The sequence below is a fragment of the Stylophora pistillata genome, chromosome 14, assembly GCF_964205215.1.
Source record: "Stylophora pistillata chromosome 14, jaStyPist1.2, whole genome shotgun sequence".
NCBI lineage: Eukaryota > Metazoa > Cnidaria > Anthozoa > Scleractinia > Pocilloporidae > Stylophora > Stylophora pistillata.
This window is the reverse complement of record NC_142532.1, coordinates 9,391,640-9,418,549: the sequence shown is the minus strand read 5'-3', so window position 1 is coordinate 9,418,549 and position 26,910 is coordinate 9,391,640. Positions and strand designations below refer to the sequence as shown.

At 38.8% G+C, this 26,910-nt stretch overlaps 3 protein-coding genes across 4 annotated transcripts; 1 reads left to right on the top strand and 2 right to left on the bottom strand.

Annotated features, from left to right (window-relative positions):
• Positions 1 to 863: 863 nt before the first annotated feature.
• LOC148716429 (uncharacterized) lies at positions 864 to 4,272 on the bottom strand. The gene is made up of 4 exons (XM_088745573.1): positions 4,185 to 4,272; positions 2,334 to 2,393; positions 1,631 to 2,251; positions 864 to 1,175 (listed from the first exon to the last, which is right to left on the bottom strand). Exons 1-4 carry the CDS (start codon positions 4,249 to 4,251, stop codon positions 976 to 978), a joined length of 948 nt encoding a protein of 315 aa, XP_088601699.1. The 5' UTR covers positions 4,252 to 4,272; the 3' UTR covers positions 864 to 975.
• A 2,253-nt stretch (positions 4,273 to 6,525) lies between these two features.
• Positions 6,526 to 11,115, bottom strand: LOC148716428 (uncharacterized). Of its 2 annotated transcripts, XM_088744237.1 has the most exons (5): positions 10,968 to 11,115; positions 10,827 to 10,880; positions 8,022 to 8,081; positions 7,316 to 7,939; positions 6,526 to 6,860 (listed from the first exon to the last, which is right to left on the bottom strand). In XM_088744237.1, exons 1-5 carry the CDS (start codon positions 11,032 to 11,034, stop codon positions 6,661 to 6,663), a joined length of 1,005 nt encoding a protein of 334 aa, XP_088600363.1. In that variant the 5' UTR covers positions 11,035 to 11,115; the 3' UTR covers positions 6,526 to 6,660. The 2 variants fall into 2 exon arrangements, with proteins under 2 accessions (XP_088600363.1, XP_088600364.1); XM_088744238.1 differs by lacking the exons at positions 10,827 to 10,880; positions 10,968 to 11,115 and adding an exon at positions 10,095 to 10,170.
• Positions 11,116 to 13,815: 2,700 nt separating this feature from the next.
• LOC148716427 (C-type lectin domain family 4 member E-like) lies at positions 13,816 to 16,338 on the top strand. Its single transcript, XM_088746109.1, has 3 exons — positions 13,816 to 13,963; positions 14,747 to 15,148; positions 15,572 to 16,338. The coding sequence occupies exons 1-3, from the start codon at positions 13,897 to 13,899 to the stop codon at positions 15,781 to 15,783; spliced, it is 681 nt and encodes a 226-aa protein (XP_088602235.1). The 5' UTR covers positions 13,816 to 13,896; the 3' UTR covers positions 15,784 to 16,338.
• Positions 16,339 to 26,910: the final 10,572 nt, after the last annotated feature.

Sequence of the window (26,910 nt, the reverse complement as noted above, 5' to 3'; positions counted from 1 at the left end):
TTCAGTTTTCAAATTGGTTTTTAATAGATGAAATTTTGTTGTGGCTGTTTATTTTAAAATAATAGCTGCTAAATCAGTCTTACCCAGGCACCCCGTCAGGAGTACTGGGTACCATTCAATACCAAATTCGGAAGGAAGGTTTTCCTTGGCCTGTATCGAAAGCAGTGAATAATCCCACAATAGGCAAATTGAAATCCTCTTGAGCATAAAAGGAACACACAAACAGCGGACAGCAGAACAGCTGACGACATCAACAACAATAACAATTTATCACTTATAGAGCGCTATTTACAATGACAGATCAACAGCGCTTTACAATCAATCCTAACCCGCCCATCCCACCCCAGGGGAGGACATCCATCACACAGTAATCTCGTGCGTGGGAAATTAACGTCTTCTACCCCTAACCCTGTAGGAGACGGGACCTCCATTTATTCGTCCCTATCCGAGAAGACTAGAATATCTAACCATTTCTTGATGTTATAGAAAGGTAGCATATTCTTCTCATTTATTTTAAGACTTTGAGTGTTGGTCCGGCCGGGGCTCGAACCCTCGACCTCCCGCACAACAATCCAGTGCTCTATCCATTGAGCTAACCGGGAGGATAGAGCCATTTTGACGAGCCATTTTGTTGAGCCATTTTGTTGAGACATTTTGTTGAGCCATTTTGTTGAGACATTTTGTTGAGACATTTTGTTGAGACACTTTGTTGAGACAATTTGTTGAGTCCTACAAAATTAGACTTTATACAACATGCAGGCCGTGAATCAAAATAAAATACAACGATTAAAACTACCATTTCTGAAGCATAAACTGCGACCTGACGAGCTGTTGATAAAGAGGCGACAACGAAGACATTTTTTTACTCATACAAATAACTCTTTTAATTCAACCGGTCAGAACTATTTGTTTGTTCATTTTTAAATTACGTTAGATTGATTGGATGACCTAACAGATCACGATCATGACAAAAATTTATCTGACTACAATAGTTTTTCTATTGATGGTCATGAAGCAAACAAATTTGTAGGGTATGTAACCGTTAGCAGCGTTTCTTGGATCAATGATCTTTTCATCATTTCCATCAAGGTTAGTGGCAGGACTTGAGCCGGGTTTGTGAGACCAGTATCCATTGTTGTCCAATCTGTACCAGTGGTAATCTTCAAGATCCTTTGCTGAAGGAAATAAAAAGCAATGACGTTCATAATAATTGAAAAAACTCGTAATAAAGAAAAATATGAATCAAGCATAGGGTGTTTAGTCTCCTACGCCGCCGTGGTTTGTGAAGTCACGCAACGCCCATGGGGGAGCGTTTTGTGATAGTCCAAAGAAAGGCTGCGATGGAACTAAGGGTGTTTGGGAGGCGTAATTAAATCCGGAAGAGCTAGAGTTTGAAATGGCTAGAGTCATTGGTCTGTTATATTGAGCCTCCTGAAAAAAATCAGTGTCACTCTCTACACAGAATACCGACTGGACCCCCCCTTGTACACCAGTAGTGCCCATAACCAATAGTTTTGAGAAACCTCGTAAGCTGCGTAAACTTATGTTCAAGCCATGTAGATGGTAGTCACATTTTGTATCTCACAAGGTTATTTTCGATACTATATTACAAGTGTTTTGAAGTACTTACTGGTGGAAACAAAAAGTGCCGCCAAGTGTTCATCACCGGAAGGAGCGCACATGTGTTTTTTAGCAGGCGTGAAAACACAACCATCGGCCTCTGCTAATCTCTTTACGTCCTCTCCGTTATATGGGGACGGAAACGACAGTCCACTCTGTTTCCCGGGCTGTGCAAAGGTGTTGGTCATTTTTGTGGTTGCGTAGTTGTAACAATTGCTAAAATACATTTGAATACCGTCGTTCCATTTTTCTGGTTGATACCATGGCGCGTAGCGTTTCATTCGACTTCGTTTCGTTGGTTTGACATTTTCACTCTTAATTTCTTTCTCCACGAGTTCGTTCAGTTTTGTCGGAACTTTATCGGAAGGGCCAGTTTTGAGTAGGAGAAGTTGTAGTTCCTCTGTTTCGGGACTCACAATCAATACTGATGGCTCATATTGCCCCTTCTTCACCTCCTGTACTACAAATCCCTCATATCCAAGCTTTGCTGGTGCCTCCTCTATTTTGTATTTGTTTGCAGCTCTGAAAAGCCCTTTCACTTCACTGAACTTTGGGTCGTCCAGTCCAATCGTCCATTGTGGATCAGGAACGCCAGAAAATACCTCTAGAGTTACGATGAAACCATCTTCACCTAATATAAGATAAATCATGATAGCAATTTGTCCTCCCTCTTTGTAATTCTTGACTTAAATCTTAGTAGAGTAAAGAAATACCTGGAGGTATGCTACTTGCAGGACCATTTCCATTTACGGTGCGCTCAAATGCCCTTTCACCTGATAGAAATGAAATATGTTCATTGAACCATTTTGAAGCCGATATAATGTTCAAATTAGCCAAGTATCATTTGGTAATTTTTGTTTATATTTAGCGTTTAGTTCGTCTGAACTAATTTGGGTTTCGGCTATCGCAATGAGTTTCCTGATTGTTACTGTTTTATCTAACTTCCTTCAGTGGACGTGCTTAGTGTGTCTTCTGATCTTGTCTTGGGCTCACACTAAAGCTCTAGTTTTGGCTTCGGCAGGCCAAGGTTATTTGTTTGATTGGAATCATTAAGCACGTTGTTGTTCTTTTATGAGACTCCTATGAAAGTGTTTGGGTCATTTTTCTGACAACATATGTTAAATCCTCCAAGATTAGTTGGCTAGCATGTCCACACATGTCCAGCGATATTCAATAGAGGATCTTTCTCTATGGAGTTGTCAGTCAGGTGACCTGAAATACTCAGAGTAAGTAGTCAGACTGAAGAATTGGGAGAAGTAAATTTTCTGTGAGTAGAATTGACTGAACCAATCCTTGGAGCCTCTTGCGAGGCATAGTACGCTCTGTAGCTAGTTTCCTCCTTAACACGCGCCAACACAAATTATTATTATTTTTTTTTTGGGTTTAAACACTGTGGCAGACGAGCTCAATCTGCGATCGGACAACTTATTCTTTTTGAGGAATATGTACTCCAGCTTAGCAGCTTATTTTGATAGCTGACTTCAAGTGTCTTCTTAATTCAGTCCAACTGGAGTATTAGACAACATAGGCTTAAAGAAAATTTTGTGAATTTTGAACCAAACAGCGTAACAAACGCTTAATGACACAGCTGTCCTATAGGGACTGTTGATAATGGCGTCCATTCACGGTGATCTTAGTAAGACCATTATTAAACAATTTTTGCACGAGCGCGCGTTGAATTGAGATAATAACTGTTTAATAAAAAACGCCACAGCGTATAGATAGATAAATTTTAGCTTCGGTTCAATTATAAGCTGAAGCGTGCGTACACTTTCAATATTTGTAGAGCATGGTATAATGGCTCATAACCAATGATGGCTAAGCCAATGAAAACTCTTGAATTGCGTCATCTAATGATTAAGTTTTTACTAAAACCATTCTTAATCTTGAAGCGTCCGTGAGCAGGATGTAGCGAATTATGTGTATGATTGGCCACTCGAGGGCGGCAATCTTGCTCGCTTTGATCCCGTGAAGAAAAAAAATATGTGTGGAACAGATTTACAAAGATCGTAATTTTCGGACAATGCCGTTGACGGAGTAGCAAAAACTGGCAGAAGACATTCAACTATTTCGATTTCTCCTAATTTACAAACCCGTTAAAAATGAAATTTTGAAAACTATTTTGGAAAGCTTTTATAACGAAATAAATGAACGCAATATTAATCAAGAACGAGAAGAGTATTCAAGAGCTGCGAGAGGAAATTTATTTTTTTCCTATTGGCAAAGAGGCTGCGACTGGTAAAAATGCTTCTGAGCTAATAAGAAATGTAAAACAATTTTTAAAAATACTTAGACTTGGACTACCTTGAATTCCAAAACACTGTGATTCATTGCATCTCATGAATTGCATACAAAACAGTTTGTCTGAGTTTGCAACTCTTACTTTGCCATTCAAATGGTTTTAGTATTCATTCAATTCAAAAACAACTTAGCATCCATTTCAAATTTTAGAGTATTCTTATATGACGCCAATGTTTAAATTTTGAACAAAGTGGCATGTTAGGTACACAGTTTAACAAGTCTACGAACTACAACTGACTTAGAAAATTTTCAGTTCTGCATACCTTTAGTAATTCCCAGAAAACAAAAGGATATGAAAACCGCTAAAACTGTTGGGATGTATCGCCCCATGGTTTTCGTGTTAGACTTGTGTCCAACGTGAGCCCAGAAGTTTGGTCTAAGGGGAATTAACTGATTATCTATATATGCCCAAATACCAGACAGTTTTCTGCTCACAAGTGACCTAATGAATATTTTGAATAGGTCGCGTAAAGAATCTGCTAACCTGTTACTTAGCTTGATACTTCATGCTTAGCTTACTTCTAAGCAGATTATATTATTGAGTCAATAACTGGATATCATCTGTTATCTTAACAGGTTTTGAGGAAGAGTTTTTCCATTTCTATGTTAAGTTTTTGTTTTAAAAATATCTTATTTAAAAAGATCTTATTATAAGAACTTTATTAAAGTAGGTGAGAACAATTTATTTTTAACCTCATTTTCATTCTCGAACGGCCCTGAAACCGCGAGTTAGCAGAAATTAGTTAAATAGCAGTCTATAGAGTACGTGTTTCATCCACCGTAATACTGCCTTTCGACTTAACAAAGGCATGAAAAATTCTCCCTGACATTACCCAGTTTTCATGGTTCAGATAGAGCTCTGTCATATAGGACCCGTAGCTATACGACGTAACGTTCTTGTGTTTCAATTTTTTAGAGGATCAAATCTAATCAAACATGAACTGACTACTTTTTGATTCTTTTATGTTTGTTCTTTGATCTTGGGTTAGTTTCATTTTTTAGCTATCCTTGGCTCACGTTTCACCGAGGTCAGGCTGATGAAATGATGTTTTTAGCTTTGATGTCAGTCTTAATCTTGTCCTTGCAAATTATCTCTTTATTAGTGACACTTAATCTTATCATAAATTCTAATACGATTAACAAAGGCTATTTCGCCGTCAATAACCCAATAAGCAGCTGAGTGAAAGACTGATGAAGAGCAGGGTCGTGAATCCATTCACGTCAGAAAATAATTGTTTTTGTCTTGTACTGTTTTGTTTTGAAAGCAAGGTATAATAGACGTCAATTTAAATGATAACCGAAGTCCTAAAAGGGAGAAGTTGTATTACCTTTTGCCTTAAATGACCAATGATTTCTATTTTCTTGGAAAGAAAAATCCTGAGAGTTACTCGAACGCGCAAAATTAGCCACAAGTCGGAGTCAAGGCAGATATATTTATGCTCTGATGTAGCATATCTTTGTTTTCATCTATTATCTATTTTTTTCATTTGGTTTCTCCACTGATTTTTTTTGAAATCCTCAGTCAAAGCATCAAGTCTTTTAAAAAATATCTAAGAATCATTTACGAGCCCTTCTGCCAATATCATCAGGCTGGTTATGTTTCATTGTCTTTAAATGCTACGAAAAGAGCTCAGTATTTACGAAAGGAAAAAGACAAAATGTTTGAAGGAGATTTTTTTTTCTCTTGAATTGGGTAGATTTGTTCTTTGTTGCTTAAACAACAGATAATCGTCTCGAAGAAATAAGGAATAGTAAGAATCCGCGTCTACTTCTTGCTGTGGGAAACCTTTGTGTTCAGTTATTTACGTCGACCAAATACCTCGAGGTAGTAGTTTTAAAATGTACCAGATGCGTCAGTGTTTTCAACGTTAGTTTGCTTCTTTAGTTTACATTTGGCCTTTTCTTCTCTAGAAAAGATTTTTATTAGCGTCTGTACAATTTGACAAAAGAGACTGGACTGAGTTTCAGAAGCAATGAAGATGATTTGGACTTTCCGATTTCTTATATAGGTTTATGGCTCTAATCATTCGTATAAAGGTAAGAGATGAAATCTTCTTGTGCCACTAGTGAATCTTTCATTTCATTTTAAAGCAAACCCGACGCAAATCACACTCTTATACAGTTTGGAAAGCTGATCCCGTGGAATGTTTTTATTGTAAGCTTTCACTGAGGTGATCAACTCATTACCCTGGATAGTTTTGAAGAGGTGCCAACCCATGGTCATAGTGTTGAAAAGGTGCTCAGTAGAGCTGATTTCAAGAAGATAGGGCAGCTTAAAATCTCTAGTTGTTTGAATTGTTTATGGACAGAACGTTACAAAAGTGGCAAAAATTTACGACCATAAAGTAAAGATATCCTCAAGAAATAGCCGGTTTCGCAAATTTTAATTTTAAGAGGAAAATTTAATAGTATTCACATGGCTTGGTTGCGGGCGGCGAAAAACTAGAGAGGCTGGAGAACATTTTTGAGCTTACGATCCCTTGTCAAAATTATAACGAGTAAGTAATCAATCAAAATTGTTTTCGTAGCGACTCTTTTCCAGTTTTCTTAAACACCCAAATAAACAGTGATGAGCTGACAAAGAATAAGCGGTGACAGACAACATTGAATTGACAAAGGAGTTTTCGCGTTTTCAAACAGTCATTTTATTTACTTCTTTTCAGGGTTAATCATTAAAATTTTAAGTTTGAGTTACACCTGTGTGATTTGATCAGATCTATTGGCTGATACGTTTTAAACTCAAGCGATTTTTAGAGTGTTCCTGTTAATTTTCATGAAACAAACAAATTCATAGGGTATGAGACCATTGGCCGCGTTTCTTGGATCACGGATCTTGTCATCATTCCCGTCAAGGTCAGTGGCAGGAGTTACGCCTGGTTTGTGAGACCAGTAACCATTGTTGTCCAATCGGTACCAGTGGTAATCTTCAAGATCCCTTGCTAAAGGAAATAATAAGCAATGACGTTCATAATAATTGAAAAAACTCGTAAAAAAAAAAAATATGAATCATGCATAGGGTGTTTAGTCTCCTACGCCGCCGTTGTTTGTGAAGTCACGCAACGCCCATGGGGGAGTGTTTTGTGATAGTCTAAAGAAAGGCTGCGATGGAACTAAGAGTGTTTGGGAGGCGTAATTAAATCCGGAAGAGCTAGAGTTTGAATTGGCTAGAGTCGTTGGTCTGTTATACTGAGGCTCCTGAAAAAAGTCAGTGTCTCTCTCTACACAGAATACCGACTGGACCCCCCCTTGTACACCAGTAGCGCCCATAACCAATAGTTTTGAGAAACCTCGTAAGCTGCGTAAACTTATATTCAAGCCCTGTAGATGGTAGTCACATTTCGTATCTCACAATGTTATTTTCAATACTATATTAGGAGTGTTTTGAAGTACTTACCGGTGGAAACAAAAAGTGCCGCCAAGTGTTCATCACCTGAAGGAGCGCACATGTGTTTTTTAGCAGGCGTGAAAACACAACCATCGGCCTCTGCTAATCTCTTTACGTCCTCTCCGTTAAATGGGAACGGAAACGACAATCCACTCTGTTTCCCGGGCTGTGCAAAGGTGTTGGTCATAATTGTGGTTGCGTAGTTGTAACAATTGTTAAGAGACACTAGTGGCTTAGGGTTGTTCCATTTTTCGGGTTGATACCGTGGCGCGTAGCGTTTCATTCGACTTCGTTTCGTTGGTTTGACATTTTTACTCTTAATTTCTTTCTCCACGAGTTCGTTCAGTTTTGTCGGAACTTTATCGGAAGGGCCAGTTTTGAGTAGGAGAAGTTGTAGTTCCTCTGTTTCGGGACCCACAATCAATACCGATGGCTCATACTGCCCCTTCTTCACCTCCTGTACTACAAATCCCTCATATCCAAGCTTTGCTGGTGCCTCCTCTATTTGGTATTTGTTTGCAGCTCTGAAAAGCCTTTTTACTTCACTGAACTTTGGGTCGTCCTGTCCAATCGTCCATTGTGGATCAGGAACGCCAGAAAATACCTCTAGAGTTACGATGAAACCATCTTCGCCTAATATAAGATAAATCATCATAGCAATTTGTCCTCCCTCTTTGTAATTCTTGACTTAAATCTTAGTAGAGTAAAGAAATACCTGGAGGTATGCTACTTGCAGGACCATTTCCATTTACGGTGCGCTCAAATGCCCTTTCACCTGATAGAAATGAAATATGTTCATTGAACCATTTTGAAGCCGATATAATGTTTAAATTAGCCAAGTATCATTTGGTAATTTTTGTTCATATTTAGCGTTTAGTTCGTCTGAACTTATTTGGGTTTCGGCTATCGCGATGAGTTTCCTGATTGTTACTGTTTTATCTAACTTCCTTCAGTGGACGTGCTTAGTGTGTCTTCTGATCTTGTCTTGGGCTCACACTAAAGCTCTAGTTTTGGCTTCGGCAGGCCAAGGTTATTTGTTTGATTGGAATCATTAAGCACGTTGTTGTTCTTTTATGAGACTCCTATGAAAGTGTTTGGGTCATTTTTCTGACAACAGATGTTAAATCCTCCAAGATTAGTTGGCTAGCATGTCCACACATGTCCAGCGATATTCAATAGAGGATCTTTCTCTATGGAGTTGTCAGTCAGGTGACCTGAAATACTCAGAGTAAGTAATCAGACTGAAGAATTGGGAGAAGTAAATTTTCTGTGAGTAGAATTGACTGAACCAATCCTTGGAGCCTCTTGCTAGGCATGGTACGCTCTGTAACTAGTTTCCTCCTTAACACGCGCCAACACAAATAGTCCATTTTACAGTTGTGTGCTTGGTTGCCAAGCCTTTGAACGGGAGTGAGGCTAGGGGTGACCTTGTTATGATACAAACCTTGCTGCCTTTCAAATGTAAATCACTTTGTTATCATGCTAAGTAGATACAGGTCTCTATCACAACAAGGTCACCTTCAGCCTCACTCTGAATCAAAGGCTTGGCAACAAAGTACACAACTGTAAAATGGCCTATTGTTATTATAATTTTTTTTTTAGGTTTGAACCCTGCGGCAGACGAGCTCAATCTTCGATCGGACAACTTATTCTTTTTAAGAAATATGTACTCCAGCTGAGCAGCTTGTTATGATAGCTGACTTCAAGTGTCTTCTTAATTCAGTCCAACTGGAGTATTAGACAACGTAGGCTTAAAGAAAATTTTGTTAGTTTTGAACCAAACAACGTAACAAACGCTTAATGACACAGCTGTCCTATAGGGACTGTTGAGAATGGCGTCCATTCACGGTGATCTTAGTAAGACCATTATTAAACAATTTTTGCACGAGCGCGCGTTGAATTGAGATAATAACTGTTTAATTAAAAACGCCACAGCGTATAGATAGATAAATTTTAGCTTCGGTTCAATTATGAAGCGTGCGTACACTTTCAATATTTGTAGAGCATGATATAATGGCTCATAACCAATGATGGCTAAGCCAATGAAAACTCTTGAATTGCGTCATCTAATGATTCAGATTTTACTAAAACCATTCTTAATCTTGAAGCGTCCGTGAGCAGGATGTAGCGAATTATGTGTATGATTGGCCACTCGAGGGCGGCAATCTTGCTCGCTTTGATCCCGTGAAGAAAAAAAATATGTGTGGAACGGATTTACAAAGATCGTAATTTTCGGAGAATGCCGTTGACGGAGTAGCAAAAACTGGCAGAAGACATTCAACTATTTCGATTTCTCCTAATTTACAAACCCGTTAAAAATGAAATTTTGAAAACTATTTTGGAAAGCTTTTATAACGAAATGAATGAACGCAATATTAATCAAGAACTAGAGGAGTGTTCAAGAGCTGCGTGAGGATATTTATTTTTTTCCTATTGGCAAAGAGGCTGCTACTGGTAGAAATGCTTCTGAGCTAATAAGAAATGTAAAACAATTTTTAAAAATACTTAGACTTGGACTACCTTGAATTCCAAAACACTGTGATTCATTGCATCTCATTAATTGCATACAATGCTTCAAAACAGTTTGTCTGAGTTTGCAACTCTTACTTTGCCATTCAAATGGTTTTAGTATTCATTCAATTCAAAAACAACTTAGAATCCATTTCAATTTTTAGAGTATTCTTATATGACGCCAATGTATAAATTTTGAACAAAGTAGCATGCTAGGTGCACAGTTTAACAAGTCTACGAACTACAACTGACCTAGAAAATTTTCAGTCCCGCATACCTTTAGTAATTCCCAGAAAACAAAAGGATATGAAAACCGCTAAAACTGTTGGGATGTATCGCCCCATGGTTTTCGTGTTAGACTTGTGTCCAACGTGAGCCCAGAAGTTTGGTTTAAGGGGAATTAACTGATTATCTATATATGCCCATATACCAGACAGTTTTCTGCTTACAAGTGACATAATGAATATTTTGAATAGGTCGCGTAAAGAATCTGCAAACTTGTTACTCGGCTTGATACTTCATGGTTAGCTTACTTCTAAGCAGATTATATTATTGAGTCAATAACTGGATATCATCTGTTATCTTAAAAGGTTTTGAGGAAGAGTTTTTCCATTTCTATGTTAAGTTTTTGTTTTAAAAATATCTTATTTAAAAAGATCTTATTATAAGAACTTTATTAAAGTAGGTGAGAACAATTTATTTTTAACCTCATTTTCATTCTCGAACGGCCCTGAAACCGCGAGTTAGCAGAACTGAGTTAAATAGCAGTCTATAGAGTACGTGTTCCATCCACCGCAATACTTATTAGTAATACTTATTAGTAACTTATTAGTAAAATATTAGTAATGTCACAATAAAGCCGTCTTCTCCTAAATATACAAATAAAGATACAAATATTTCCGAAAAAATCGACAAGTAGACAGAAAGATCGATAAGTAGGCAAAGAGGTGATTGTCCTATAATCCTTCTCCCATTTCCTTTGTATCGAACTGTTTGGATTCTACTTTACCTGAAGGAGTATCCTCTCCAGACTCATTCATAATGTCTAAACGATCTCTCTTCCCTGTCGTCACAAAAATAGTTTAGACTTTGGTTAAAATTCTGAAAAAATGCTATCCCATCAATTAGTTTTTATAAACTTCTTAGCTACCTTGGCTAAGCATTCCAAGGCAAAGGAAGACGAAACTCAAGACAATGGCAGAGGAAAAATGGGCCATGGCTGAATACCAATAATTGTAGATATCCGGGTCAGGTAAGAAAACCTTTGCCTTTCCGCAAGGACCCCAAATAAGTATATGCTTACACGTGGCTTTCAGAGAGTAAACCCACCAGCGGATGATGCAATGATCAAACTATGATAAAGAGCTCAAGAGGATGAACTCTACCCCCATCACCACGTCTCTCGGTTCGGTGCACAAGTTGTTTAAATTGCTGTATGAGATCATTAACTTGTCACTAGTGCAACAGGTGATATCAACAGGGTACATTTCAAGGTTTTTTTTTCTTGTAATCGATATTTTTAACTCTATGCCAGGAGATTATAATCTCTTGGTCTAGGCCTGTTGCAGGGGAAATAAACATAATTCCTTGATGTACTTTTGTGAGTGTAAGTCGTGTCTTTGTATTGATCAGCAGAATGTGAAATTATCAACTGATTTAGAACGCGTCCCCTAAAAAACTAGACACTCGGTAAACTTGATTTTTCAAAGAAGTATTAAATGAGACAGAGATGTGGTTATTTTTTGTACAAAGATGGATTTTATGTTCACCTTCTATTCGGTTTATCAACGTGTCTGTTTTCATGCAAATTAGCAATAGTTTTTTTTATTGAACACATTTTCCCTATCAAGCAATTTTTTGTTCTCGAGTTATAATTTAAAGGAAAATTTATACTTTTTGTACACATAACGTAGACGTTAGAGCTAACATATAATGATAAGGATGTCATTTTGAAATCTTAGAATCACTAACACACGGACATCAATTAACTCAAATCAGAGTATAACTAAGGTTAACTGATTTCGTTCGAATAGAAACTATGAGCAAAATACTTTTATCAGCTAAGTTAAACCTCATAAATCATTACTGGTTTTATCTTCCGGTGTCAGTAATATCTGAGATAAATTTTTTCAGTTTTTTTTCGTCGGTGGTGGTCTTAGTTGTTTTTTCACAAAATTTAGGCGAAGTCGAAGCCAACACCTCGTTAGTGTTATTTAATCTCCATATAATATTTCAGCCATGCAGCGATGTTTTCGTTAAGCCAAAACAGGGATATGATTCCACGGACTGACCTTAACTTGATGTAACTGGCCCAAACAGGCTCTTTAAGGATATTGCATCGTTTCTCAATTCATATCGCATGGTAATTCATCCACTTCAGCCAGTGGATCCTTCCCTTTTCCAAACTTTATTCATTTTACTCAAGATCAGACGTAACTTAAGGAAAAAGGATTGGAGGAGAAGAGGAACTTATACATCTTATCGATATCTCCTGGCTTCATTCGAGTACTATATCGAGATTAAAATGATAAATGGACTTTTAGTGGAAGGTTCGAAAGATAACATAAAACAATGCATTACATTTTCATCATGAGCTTTTTTTTATCGTCTATAATCCACATAATGTTTCCCTTTTTAACCAATTTTTAATGGTATCGTAAACATACATTTTTTGACTTCTTTTACTGATATGGAAACTAAATAACCAGCCACGCAGTATTTTCATGTGGTTGGTACACGTACCTGTCATAATACTTAACGACCATAATTCAACCTGGGTAAAAGAGTTGATGGGTAAGATACCGAGAACTGACCACATTAAACGCTGTTGAGAAAGAAAACATGATCATTCCGGAAATGCTATACTGTCCTTTCTTTTGTAATTGTTTATTGAACGTCTCCAGGTTGAAAGAACGTCATATCTATTAATTATACTAGCTCCCCAAGAATTCTTTTGTTGGTCGATGTTGAGTTTATTTGGTTTGGTGAAGGTGGCTTTCTTGAAACTGTCGTGGGTGCCTGTGCCCTCAATGAGCTTTATTTCTATCGGGTAACAGGTTCATGCATTGCGCCATTTTCAAAGCTAAATTCGCCATTAACAATTTAAATCATCGGCTCATGTGTATTTGTTACAGAACCATCAGTCGACTGAGAAACGAGTTGAGAGGACGAAACCAATTTCAAAAAGTACGCCATGGTTAAGTTATGTATCATATTAGCTTCGGCTTCCATCTTGCTATAAACAAAAGTATTTGCTAAAGGTAAGTAAAATCAGTACTTATAATAAACACTTTCTTCTATTAAATTGTTCTTAAGGAACTGCAAAGTTCATTATACACTATCATTACCGTTGTTTCCCTTTCTACTGACTGATCTACGAAAATGAGGTCTGAATGATTGGTTTTCCAGAAATCGATCAGTATTCCTTTTGTGGCTGAACACGTCATCATATTTCCAATAATTTCTCAGTGGCATCCATCGACGCATAATTTAAATCAAAACTGCACATCACAAAAGCCTTGGGGAAATTTTTTCTTTGAAGGAGAGCATTTTACTGTTTGAATCATCAATCTATCCCGAAAACAGCCGCTAAATTCGCGAAGCGAGCAAAGATGAGAAAAACGATACCTTGGGATAATCAAAGGCACGGAGGGGCGGGGGATCGGCGCAATGGTGGAATATCGTAAGACACAGAATGACGGAATATCCTAAAGCGCGGAATGCGCTTGAGGGACAATGTGAAAAGTGAGGCTAAAAATCATAGAGAGGTCTGTATCTTTTACGGCACAACAGTTTACCACAGCTGACTAAGTTGATTATGCATATCTATGCCCTGAATATAATTTCTAGCTTCTTTGCAATAGGTTGACCGAGTGAGGTCTTTTCACACGACCCCACGCTTAATTTGAATAAGTTAAAATTCGTTAAATTATGCATGTGACTACACATGCATATATCGTTAGACGCAGAGGAACGTTTTCAAGTCTACAACATAAGCTTTGAAGTCCACATACACGTACGTCGTAAGAAGCAGAAATATTTCTAAGACATATTTTATTGCACAAGCTCTGATAGAAGGCATGGCGAACGTTTTCTTCATGGCTACCTTGGGATTGGTATTGTTTTATTTTCAAGACATTGCTCATGGTAAGCAGTCAATAATGAGGAAAAAAATACGGTAGTCACCAGACATTATGAGATCTTTTCTGAGTCGTAATTCGCTTCTTCTCGCTGAGCAGTAATCATGTGTAAGGAATAACAAAACTTTTTACAGGGCATCCACTTGGAAAAAAAAAATCAAATTACAACGGGTTCCTAACAACATATAACAACGGGTTCCTACAACAGATAACTAAAAGTCATCTTGCGTTTGTTCTGCATGTGTCAGTTAAAATCAAATTGAGTTACCCCTATAATTACTTATGTTTTTTGGTTCATTAACCGCAAACCAGTAGCCGGGGTAATTAAAAATGATTCTCGTCTCATTACTGGTCCCTGTTTATAATGATTGATACTCTTAGATATCCCACACCTCAAATATCTCAAGTTAGAATAAAACTGCTGATTTTCAAGGACCTTATAATTATATCTATTGCAAATCCTTTCACCTACGAAAATATTTTCTCGGTTACTCCAGTTAATCATTCCTGCAACCAACATGCTTAAACGCTCACCGTTTGGCCAAGAAAGAAACACGTCAACAACGCACCATTTCATTTCCAAATTTGATTCACTTAATAACTTGACCATTTGTTTTGTTCCCTTGAGGGGTCAGTGGAGTTAAGTATGTCGACTGTACGCCAAAAATGCAACTAGACGATGTAAGCAATGAGTTAAATATCTGCTTCCTGCTGTGCTTGGTGTGTAAAATAAACACAACCCATCCATCTCAACTCGATGTTTACTGAAAAACATACTTTCTATTCATAGGAGTGGGACCCAATCCCTGCTTCCAAAGTTCCTGTTACATTATTTCTGATGCGGAATCACCTGGAACATGGACCGCTAACCGAGAAACCTGCCAAGGAAAGGGAGGTGACCTGGTTTCCATTGAGACCGAAGCCGAATGGAGCTTCCTCAATGATGAACTTCAAAAGCGTTGCATTGGGCAGCCTAACGAATGGCACATTGGCCTGAATAAAGTGGGTGGAGTCTGGAAGTGGGTGAATGATAGCCCCCTGACAATAGAGAAATGGCAAACGACCCATGGCGAGCCTTCTGGTGATGGAAATAAAGCGGTGATGTCAAAGGATTACCCCCCAACAAAGAAAGGGCTGTTTAGTGATCTCCCAAACTGGATCAAAAGAGCTTACATTTGTGAAATACCCAGAGGTAAGGAAAGCTAAATAAACTTTAGTCCCTGCCAAACGGATCGAGCCATAAAAAGCTATTTAAAAGTAACCTACGAGAAAGTAGTCTCAGCATCTTAGTATTGAAAAAGTGAACTGGTCAAAACTTTAATTGTTCAAATATTAAGCTCGGTATTTACATGCGATGTAAGCATAGGGATATGCATATAAAACTTATGTGCTGGATGGGACGCTCGCACATAAGGATAAACATATATGCATAAGATTATCAAAAGGTTGCGTTCTTTTTATGCTTATGCCGTCTAGTGAGGACTTGGTTGGCATAAGGATAAGCATAAACATAAGCGAAAGACTTTCAGGCAATCAGCGAGCACTATCCTGCTTATACCAACCATGTCCTTATTTAACATATCATTGAACTTATGCTTGTGTTCATTCACTGCAGTTCCCACTTATGAAATAATCATGTGCGCAAGAACAAGAATGAAGGAAAATGTTTCTTTTAATTTTCTTGTGCTTATGAAGGCTGCTGCATGTACAACGGGGGCCTGGTCGTCTGATGCTGTGTTTTCACGAGAGAGGTTTACCAAGGTTACCGCTTACCGAGGTTTGGTAACTAAACCACAGTTATTAGAGAAGCTGTTTACACAGAACTAAATAACTTAACTAGGTTTGAGGTCTTCTTGGGAAGCCCGGTATCGGAATGCACAGAAACCAATCAGAAAGTAAGAAATGTCTGACTTTACCAAAGGAATACTTCAGTGCTGAAGTAAGGTTGTTCAGGATTTGCAGGCTGTGATGATAACGAGCTAAACTCAGTCCTAAGTTATATAAAGCTTTGCAGATAAATATTCATTGGAAAGAAACTTTTTATTTCCCGCAGAACATTTTTTCTTTCACAAAAAATTTGAAACGACCTCTGCCGCGGAGCCGGGCTGTGTAGATGTTTAGCAGTACATGTACTTCTTCTTATTCGTGGCCACCTTAAAGTCCCAATGACAATTATTTTTTTATTATTTTACATCTAAATATAATGACTCTAGAACATGTTTTAGCAACATTAGCGGTATTTTACCGTTTTTGAACTTTTTATCAAGCTCTATAATCTGTAGATAAAATGTCTGGCCGCTACGTCACCATGTGTTCTTATCATGCAAACAATTGGGCTTTGTGATCAGTAATTTCCCTGGCTATTTCGGTGATAGTTTTTATGTCCGATATTTATTGTTGTTCTGACGAAAGCTTCTTCTCCGATGACTCGGAATTTAATTATATTCCGGAATACGTGGCGATTCAATTCGAAATTGCAACTCAAAGCGGTAAGATGGAGGACAGGGAGGACAACATAGAAGGGCCAAATTCAAACGAGCCATTAGCGCATCGAAAAAGATAGGTCCGCAAAGCGTACATGCTTCTAGTGCGGGAATATGATCTACCTACTTACACTAATGTGAATGGTTGATACACGTATTTCAATTCGTATACTTGAAGAGAGTTCTGTAGAGAGTAGGTCCAATATGTTTTAACTGAAGTACCGCAGGTCCCGATGAAAGTGTTCCGTAAAGGAAGTTCACCATGAAATGAGCATTTTTTTTTTCAGAAATAATTGTATTCTTTATCAAATTCAACTCTTTGCCTGTCAGACCTTAATATGAACATAACGTGTTAATATGTTATAGTAAACTAACTGTTTTTCTATCAACAACCATTACTTTCCTCACTGATTCAGTTAACAGCAGTAATTTTGAAAATCAACTATGTACCAGGTCTCATAGGAGCTGGTTACTTGCTTGCATAATGATCCCCAGGATTTCAATCAAAATTTAACATCAACATGAACATAATGTGCTAACCTCAGATGTAATGAACTTAAAACTTGGAGTGTACCCAATAGGTAAAGGAGTACTGCCCAGATGTAATGTATCTAATAAGAACATGAACAATTACAATCCACCAATGAAACTGTAAGTTTATTTGGCTATTCAAAATTACAGATATAGTTCTCCTTAACCTTTTTTGTTTGGTTGAAAACAATCTTATGATTCATTTGTCACTAAAGGTTGCGCTTTGAGGTTTTCTCAATATGCTCATTGAGCTGCAACAAGTATTAAAAAACTGAAACATGAACTTCGACAATGTTATAATGTAAGAGGTTTAAAAAGAAAATATATAACCACAACAACTCCTGGATGATAGAAAAGAATTTCTCATTATTCCTTTTTTCAAGGTTGAAAAATAAGAATGTATAACAAAAATAATTTTTGGATGATAAAAATGACTGTCGAAATTTCTGTTTCTGTTTCATTTGGATTTCACGATAGTTTTTTTTGCTAAAACCTGAAAAAGAAGAAAATGTAGCAACAACAAGTTCTGGATGTTAAAACTTTCCATTATTCCTGTTTCTATGTGATCTGGAAAGTATTGTGTTTGCTATCACACATCAGTAAGCATCTACTTCAAGATATAACTTCCCCAATTTCTTGGCTCTGTTAACCTCTGTTGGTGCGTAGATCACAGCAGATTACTGTAAATTGAAAGGAAAGAAATAAACAATCACCAAAAGCCACTTCAAGATTGTCGAAACGCTTTATGACAACGTAATATAAAAGAGAAATTCATCATAAAGACACATACTGAAAAACAAGAATTTTTTCAGGAAAATCCTAGCAAAGGTTTGGTTGCTCGAGAAAAAAACCGCCAGACCACCCAGGAGAAAAGTTACAGTACAGTTCATGAATTACATCGTGATGCTCAACAGGATGAGACAAAAATAGCTCTAAATAGCTCTCTTCAGATCGATGGAATCCCCGACAATTCTTAAAAACTAGGGAAATCAAAGGTAATGTATTAATTGAACATTTTTCGTTTCGTTCAGTAATCCCCGATAAGATTGACATGTTGTCTTCTAACCCATACCTAATTAATTACGCATGCAGACCTAGCATGACTTCGAAGTTTTCGATTTCTTGGCGCTTTGGAATGCATTTCTTGGCTTCATCTTGGATGAAGTCGAATTTTGAAAAAAATATAAGTCGACTTTCTTGCATATTTTCAATCTCTAGTCGGAAATTTTTACTTTTGTAATTTTTGAGCGAACAGATTTGACACCCCTTTCGTTACCGAGACGCAACTTGTCTTGGAATAGTTTTAAATTTAGCTGTTTTGGGTTGTGTGATTTGCGGGTGCTGGGATTTAGAAAATTACTAGGCCGCTCCAGAAAATACAAAGGAATATTTTTATTAACATTACTAGTAAGTGAAAGCGTTGTGTTTTTTAAACTAGAAGGCATCCTGCAGTTTTATATCAGATCCACTGTTTCACGCCGCTGTGAATCGAATGTAGATTACATTTATAATTTCACGGCCTCAAAGCACAAAATTTAAAACCGAAAATCATACAACATTTAGAGGACAACCAAGTCCTCCTTAGGCAACCAAAGCCAAGGGTTAGGTTGTTCGGCATTTTCCATAAGGACAACCTGGATTTTTTTCCGATTGGAAATGAGGCGCTGCCTTTGATGTTGGTGGCGACGAAGACAGCAGTCATCGAATACTCGAAGGCATCTTTCAACGCCTTTAATTTAGCCAAATTTGTTCCAACTTCGAAAACTGTGGAATACTGAAATGCGCATTCGGAGGAAATTCATTATAAAGTTAGAAAAAAAGACCGCTTCACTTATGCCTAGTTCACCGTCCAAGTGTGGGTTTGACAACGTACAACGTCCAAAGCTAACATCATGTCTTCCTCGACTTGATGTCGTTTCCGATTTTCATTGGTCCCGACTATTCCTCGCTCTGTTTTTTTTTCTTGAATGGGATTCGTCGTCGTTTCTTCGTTTCCGACTTCTCGCGATTATAAATCGATTTCTCACACTTTTTTTGGTTAACATTTTCTTTCCCCGTCGTGTTAGCCATCACAAAATGTATACTTAACTGTGGCCTTACTGGTATGACGTCAAAATTTATGGTGTATGAATTATTTTTCGAAATTTTTTGCACTCTTCAATAGGTGTCTTCGTGCTAAAGCACTAGACACCAAAAACAGGAAAGGGACAGAATGTTAAAAAGTCGTTTGAGAGGTCTCGAATCTGCGGAAAGTGGTACGTTACATGATTTTTTGCCGACTTTAGAGACCGCAAACGTAAGCGGGATACCGTCATCTTCTCAAGCCGGTGAGCCGAACAATAAAACAGCCCACAGAACTCACAATAACACGGTTTCCTGAATTATTCCGCTTCATTCTAATTCACGAAACTCTCACTAAATTCGATAGAAAAACTTTCCGTAAACTCGCGCTCTCACAACCTCCTTGTTATTTTTGCTCGACCCCGTATTCGCTTTTTCCCACACGTACGTGCTCACCACCTTATTTGGTAGCCCTATCCCAAATTTGGTAGTGCTGCTCAACGTCACAAAACTGTGAGGGGTAGGGTTGGTAAATCTCTCGTACACCCGGTTCTCGAATCTTACATCAATATCGCTCTTATTTCTCTTATGTAAGACTTACAAAGTTTTGAAGCAAACAACTTGCAATTTGTTTGATATGGTTGGACATAAACAAAAACATGAATATTGGCACGATTTCCATCTAACCCATACATTAATTATGCATACAGTGTTGCAAAGAAACCTTTATATTCAGTCGCTATGAATTGGAATGCATGATATTAATGTATGGGGTTTTATGGAAATCTTTCCCATAAATTTTGTAATCAGCACATCATCTGAGATCTTTCGAGCGGGAATTCTCAAACTGGTGTTGTTGTGGCAATTGATGCACGCAGTTCTTGTCAAATTTTAAAAAGGCCATTGTTGTCAAAATACAAAAATTGCACCGGTTCTCTCAAATCGCCGGCTGTACTGGAAGATATGAGAGCACCGATCGGTTGAGAAATCCTCCGGCTTGAAATGTACTACATTTATTGTTACTAAAAATAGTGTTGCGTGACATGCATGACCTTCTGGAGGCTTCGCGAAAGGTCATGGCTTGTTTATTTTAGTATATTATGTAATCGTTTCTAAAAGCGGCATATTAAATATACATTATATGTATACATAAGCAGTCCAAAGTCAGTGAAAGAAACCGTGTATATGACACTTGTGAGGCCAAAACTCCAGTATGCCTGTAGCGCAAGGGACCCACATTACCAGAAAGATAGAGCCGCTCTAGAAAGGGTACAGCGGAAAGCAGCCCGCTTTGTCACTGGAAATTACGACCGAACAACGAGCGTGACGGAAATGCTGCAAGATCTACGGTGGGACACACTTGAAACAATGAGGAGACATGCAAGGCTCTCCACTATGTACAAGATGTGCCACGGCCTCCTAGATGGGGATTGAGGGGGGGGGGGGGGGTTATTTGATAACAAACAAAGAAAGGAGAACCCGAGGAAGCCATGATTTTAAATTTATTGTACCGAAAGGACATACAGATATTTTTAGATTTTCTTTTTTTCCCAGGACAATAACTGAATGGAACAAACTTCCAAAAGAAACTGTTTCCAGCCAATCCCTCCGTATTTTTAAAAGCAAACTAACTTAAATTTATTTTATCGGTAGTTTTAACTAGTTTTTAATAATTTTCAATAGCTTTTAATAGTGTTGTATATTTAGTATAGCTTCACTTATTATTATCTTAGAGTTGGCGTGATGTCCTAAACGATTTTGCCGACATAACGATATTTAGATTTAGATTTAGATTTTTTAATGTTGCTATAATTAGACCTTTTTTAGAAAGTTAATAATTAGACCTTTTTTAGAGAGTTGTAGGATTTTATCGAGTAAGTATATAAGTACGATAGGTTAAGCGAAGATTAATTAGTTTTCACAAGCGAAGAGAGTTGGTCAAGATCAGTCTTGTTCAGTCAAGCGTGACGAGGCAGTGTTTGTTGGATTTGGCATTAGGGACTTTAAGCGGTCAGGACGGCAACGCCACGGAAGACGTCGATTAAAAGATTTTTACTCTTAGTTAGAATTTCGAAAATGGCTGCATGTGTTTACCGTCTCATAGGGCGCCAGACCTCAAACTCGACATAACGCATAAAAGTAGCGTTGAGTTCCAAATGTAAATTAAAATGATTCGCCGCCGCGGTTTCGCTTCGCAGACGACGCAAATTTTGTGGAGGGGGACAGGGGGGGGGGCGGGAACCCGGGAGAACAAGGGGTGGGAGAGGGAGGGAAGCGGGAGAACAAGGGGCGGGAAGCGGTATCTAATCAGGGCGGGAACAGGGAGCAGAAATGAATAAGGCGATAGTTTGTTGTTTATTACTGGGTATTACTCAGTCATAAACACTTATCTAACAAGGTTTTGAAATTTCCAGTTAACATCTATCAATGCTTAAAAACATTTTCGGAGGCAAGAAAACGTAAATTTGTACCCGGGCTGGAAAAACAGCATTACTTCCGGTAAATTTGTGAATCCCTTCAAATTGATTACGTCATTGCCTCATTGGTCATGAGAGAGCATGACATGTACAGTTTCTGGTAAGTTGTAGTTGTCGAAAATCTCCAACAAAGAAAGTGATTCATCAGGTACTAACTATAGAAGCAAAGTAGAGCCCCTGCCCTTGCCTGGGTATGATCACAAGACGTATCAGTCATCACATTTTTGGAAGAAAAGCTTTTAGATGTCCATACTTAGCGAATTTGGTGAGTTTTTTAGACTGGCGCCGGCGTTTCAAGACTGTGCAATTAGCATAACATGGCGTTCAAGCGGTCCTATTTCTTGAGCGCTTTCCTGTTCATAATTACCAAGCTTTTACTTGTTTCTGTCGGACACCATTACAACAAATTGCATTCCAAGGATCTTTATTTTCAACTGTGGAATTTGACCAAGGCTACTCACAACGAAAAGCCAATTTCTGGACAAAGTTTATTTTGTCGCCGATCGACTCGGGACTTCACAGGCTCAAATGGAAAACATCTAGTTGGCCTCCTGTTACTCTCTGGAGACATTTTTTCCAACCATGGCCCGCCAACAAACATTAGTGGTCTGTACCTAAATTCAAGAAGTATAGTCAACAAAATAGATGAGTTTCAAGCCCTCGCTATGCGAAGAGACCTGATTTTTTGTGTTGAGTCGTGGCTAAAACCCCACATCATGAACAGTGAAATTCTCCCAACCTCTGAGTTCACCATCCACAGACGGGACAGAGAGACGCGAGTCGGTGGCGGTATATTCCTGGCAGTGAGAAACAATATAATCTGCCTCCGTAGATCTGACCTGGAAGGGAACGCTGAAATCTTGGCGTGCAAATTGCGCCCGAACAAGAGAAGAAAAACCCTTGTTATTGTCTCCTACAGACCTCCCGACACAGACCTAAATTATCTCAAGGATTTCAAAAAAACTTTGCGTTTAGCATCCAAAGCAAACTTTGATGAAGTTATGATCCTCGGTGACTTCAACCTACCTAACATCGACTGGTCTACTGGAACCGCTACTTCAAGTGACACAATGCATAATTATTTTACTAAAATTATCAAAGACACGTATGATGCACGATCCTCGCAGTAGGGAGCGCTATTTATGCAATAGCGAAAATCAGACCTGAAAAAAATCAGGCCTGTACGGGATTCGAACCACTGACCTCTGCGATACTAGTGCAGCGCTCTACCAATTGAGCCAACAAGCCAACTGGGAGCAGGCCGTTAAGTTGATTCGTAATAAACTCGTGATGATGAATCAGATATGATGGATCTATGAAGTTCATATATTTTGAACTGCGGTTATAGATACGTATGGCAGCTGATCGATTTTCCCACAAAGGGGCCTAACATACTCGACCTTTTCCTAACAACAACACCGACAAAGCTTCGTCTTATCCATGGCTTTGATGACATAATCGCTACAGACCACAAAGTTATAAATTTCCAACTTGAACTTAAAATCCCGAAAAGGCCCAAAATTATGCGCTCTGTTTACAATTTTAAGCGAGCAGACTGGTGTAGTCTTAAACAAACACTTGAGTGCATCCCATGGGATATGTGCTTTGTTTCGAACGATGTCAATGCCTCTTTGTCCAATTGGTGTGATCATTTTCTTTCTGCTGTTAATGATCACGTCCCGAAGTGTAAACCTCGCAATGTGCTTGACCCACCGTGGATTGATAATGAGCTCCTTTCTTTGTTAAAAAAGAAAGACACCGCCAGGAAAAAGCTTGCGCAAACTAATTCGTCGTCAAACAAGGCTAAATACAATGGCATTCGAAGGTCCGTGAAAGCTAGGATCTTGGAAAAGAAGAAAGATCTTGCAGAGAAACTAAAAACTAGCATCTTCGAAAACCCTAAGAGGTTCTGGTCGTATGTCAAATCGCGTACATTGGATAAGCTGTCCCTCAGTGTTCTCCGCGATGGTCGAAGCTTCATAACGGATAGCCGCGACAAAGCGAACTTGCGTAACAAATTCTTCTATTCTGTATTTAGTCCAGCTCCCGACTCTCCACTCATCAGTCACGAGGCACCCTATGGCGTCAATGACTGCACGAAATTGGACTCTGTTATGCTTACAGTTACTGAAGTGATGGAGGCTTTGTCGAATATTGATCCAAGTAAGGCAGGTGGACCAGATGACATCCCCGGTTCACTCCTAAAACATACTGCTGCTGAAATGGCCCCTTCATTATGCAGGCTCTTTAACATGTCGCTGTCTAGGGGCTCTTTTCCAGCAAATTCGAAGCGCGCGAACATTGTACCCATTTATAAAAAGGGCGATCCTACCCTAGCGGAGAACTACAGGCCAATTTCTCTTTTATGTATTGTCTCCAAAGTTATGGAACGATGCGTGTTTAATCACTGCTACCCTCATTTATCGTCTTTTCTTCACCAACTCCAGCAGGAAACTTCCAGCCAGGAAAATCCACAGAAACGCAACTACTTGAGATGTATCACGATATTTTAGACAAACTAGCCAATGGCCAAGAAGTGGACGTAATCCATCTTGACCTGTCAAAGGCATTTGATAAGGTTCCACACAGGCTACTCCTCTCGAAGCTTGAGCTCCTTGGTATATCCGGTCCAGTTTTGTTGTTGTTCTCAAGCTATCTTTCTGACGGATACCAACGAGTTGTTGTTGACGGCATATCCTCAGACTGGCTCCCGGTCACATCAGGAGTACCCCAGGGCTCCATCCTGGGTCCGCTTCTATTTCTGGTCTTCATTAATGACATGTCTTGCTCCATTACCCACGGAAGTAAACTTAGCCTCTTTGCGGACGATAGCAAGCTATATCGCCCTATTGTTTCCAATAGATGTGCCTCCCTGCTGCAAGCTGACTTGGACAACTCCAAAACTTGGTGTGACGACAACGGAATGTGTTTCAGCACAAACAAATGTAAAGTTCTACACCTTTCAAAGAGAACCTCGCGCCAAAGAGAGAAGCATACATACCATTTAGACGGCCAGACCTTGGACTCACCTCCTGACACCAAGGATTTAGGCGTGACGGTCACTACTCCACTTTCATGGACGACGCACAACGAAGAGATATGTGCCAAGTGTAACAAAGTTCTTGGTCTTGTAAAGCGTGTATCCGGTAGAGGCATTGTTGACGTTTCAAGCAAGAAAATGATGTACACTGCGTTAGTTCGCCCAATCGTCGAGTACGTATCCTCTGTATGGTCTCCTTACACAGCAAAGCATCGTAGGCTAATCGAAAATATACAACGACGGGCAACTAAATTTATACTAAACTATCCAGATAGGAAAACCAGCTGCACTGCGAGACTGAAAACTCTTAGCCTACTGCCGCTTGAATTCAGAAGAGAAGTCCATGATCTTGTCATTTTATACAAAATTAGGTCAGGTCTTATCAACGCTAGCTTTGACCATCTTCTGCTTCCTGCTAACCATATCTACGCAACCCGACGTCATCATCCTGCAAACATCCGCCCTTTATTTACTCATACTCAGCGGTATTTTACAAACTCTTTCTTTCCTCGCACAATGAAATTATGGAACGATTTACCGAGCATTATTAAGCAAGCGAGCTCTTTACATAACTTTAAAGCCTTAGTTAAGCGGTTTTATATGGAAATGCTCAAGCTTTATACTCCGTCCTAACTAAGTATCGCAGTCGGTCGGCAAATTAATTTATTCTATAGGCAAAGTAGATGAGTGCATATGTAACCTATATTTTTCTATTCTTTGTATTTTGTAAGGGGACAAATGTCAATTGGGGCTCGCCCTGTATTTTTCTCCTGCCGTTATATTTTTGTTTATTTATTGCGTGTCTCTGTTCATGTATTTACTTGTAAATTGTATTCTTCAGTGCAAAATCTCAATAAACTAAACTAAAACATACTGGAATTTACGCAATCAAATGCAAATCCAACTTTTTCTCTATCTTCATTTCGCGTGCGATAGACGCAAATGATTTCTTTGGTACTACATTTGCCATGATAGATGAAAGCTGTTTTCTCTTCGAAACATCTAGCGAAGAAGCAAACTGCAAGAAAAGTGACGTTATTTGTGAAATTGGCGAAGATTCGATACGATTATTCAACGGTCGTTTAGAGCTAACTGAAGAAAGATTTTGCCAGATCCTTTCAGACTGCCGAGGGGAATGTGATTTAGAAACAAATGAAACTGAAGAAAATCAAGAATGTTATCTTAAGTCTGAGGAAGAAGAGGCTCTAACCAAAATTTGGAGTAGGAAGAAGTCAGTGCGGCCTCCCTGGAGCATGGAAGACTTTCTCTAACCGCAAAGGTTAAAACCCATCGAACAAATCTCATAATTGGTCGAACAAGACTGTTCAATCGTGCTTCACTAGCAATTAAACTGAAGGCTCAAAATGAAAACGGTTCATGTTACTACAGCAGCGTCGTAGTAAGGATATGAGCATTTGTGGTCAGCGGTTACACCACCTTTTTTGTGAACTCGTGCTAGTTACCGCCAAGTTGTTGTCATGACATGTTAGTCAGATCCAAGTAATCCTTCGCCCATTTATTGTTTTTATTGTTTTTATTATTGCCCATTTATTGTTTTTCGCCCTTCGTGTATTTTAAGGCGACTAAGTTGTTATCTCAAGAAGATTTGTTACTTCAAAGCCAGATCCCAGGATTAAAATTTCTCTTTTTCTTGAGAATAACGACGACACTCCTTCGAATGCGAGTTGACTTTCGAGGGTAGCCACAGTTCAAAAACTAACTACGAATACTAGTTCTAATTACGTCAAAAAGGGAAAGTAAGTACGAATACAGAAGAAGCAAACTCTAAACGTTACGTCTACTTCTTAATTTTTTCGTTTGATTTTGAATTGGCAATAGCTATTACATCACATAGTGAGCTGAAACTTTCGTCTATATGACGAGATGTCAGAAGCGACAATCAAACTGTGATAACCCGGTTAGTGAAACTTAATTTAGTAAGAAAACTGACCAGTAGTAGCTTTCATCGGGAACTAATGATCCCCAGCCAAAACAAAGGCCAGCCGAAATGAACAAGAATATTAGCTTTTAGCTCTGTTTGAAAGTTAAACTTGGGTTTCTGATCCTCTTGATTAACCTGAAGACGGGAGCAACACAATGGAGGGCGGGAGTCGGGAGGCAAGGGAGCACACAAGCACGGGAAGCGGAAGACTCCGACCCCCCTGTCCCCCCCTCCCCCCCCCCCCCACAACTTTGGTGCTTTTACGTTGTTATTTTGCACAGGACGGCTAAGAAATGTACAAAGTTTGAAAACGCACGTGCTGGGCTATTGTTCTGCCAATTAGATTTATAGTTTTTCCACGTTCTCGTTGCCGTAGCCGTTGTGGTTTGCTTAAAGTCCCTAATATTGAAGTTGGTGGAG

Coding starts and splice junctions, on each gene's coding strand:
- LOC148716427 (XM_088746109.1), top strand. CDS start 13,897: ATGGCGAACGTTTTCTTCATGGCTACCTTGGGATTGGTATTGTTTTAT. Junction 13,964..14,746: donor TTTTCAAGACATTGCTCATG/GTAAGCAGTCAA, acceptor TTCTATTCATAG/GAGTGGGACCCAATCCCTGC. Junction 15,149..15,571: donor CATTTGTGAAATACCCAGAG/GTAAGGAAAGCT, acceptor CATTCACTGCAG/TTCCCACTTATGAAATAATC.
- LOC148716429 (XM_088745573.1), bottom strand. CDS start 4,251: ATGGGGCGATACATCCCAACAGTTTTAGCGGTTTTCATATCCTTTTGT. Junction 2,394..4,184: donor TTTTCTGGGAATTACTAAAG/GTATGCAGAACT, acceptor CATTTCTATCAG/GTGAAAGGGCATTTGAGCGC. Junction 1,176..1,630: donor GGCACTTTTTGTTTCCACCA/GTAAGTACTTCA, acceptor TATTTCCTTCAG/CAAAGGATCTTGAAGATTAC.
- LOC148716428 (XM_088744237.1), bottom strand. CDS start 11,034: ATGGCCCATTTTTCCTCTGCCATTGTCTTGAGTTTCGTCTTCCTTTGC. Junction 10,881..10,967: donor CCTTGGAATGCTTAGCCAAG/GTAGCTAAGAAG, acceptor TTGTGACGACAG/GGAAGAGAGATCGTTTAGAC. Junction 7,940..8,021: donor TGCAAGTAGCATACCTCCAG/GTATTTCTTTAC, acceptor ATCTTATATTAG/GCGAAGATGGTTTCATCGTA.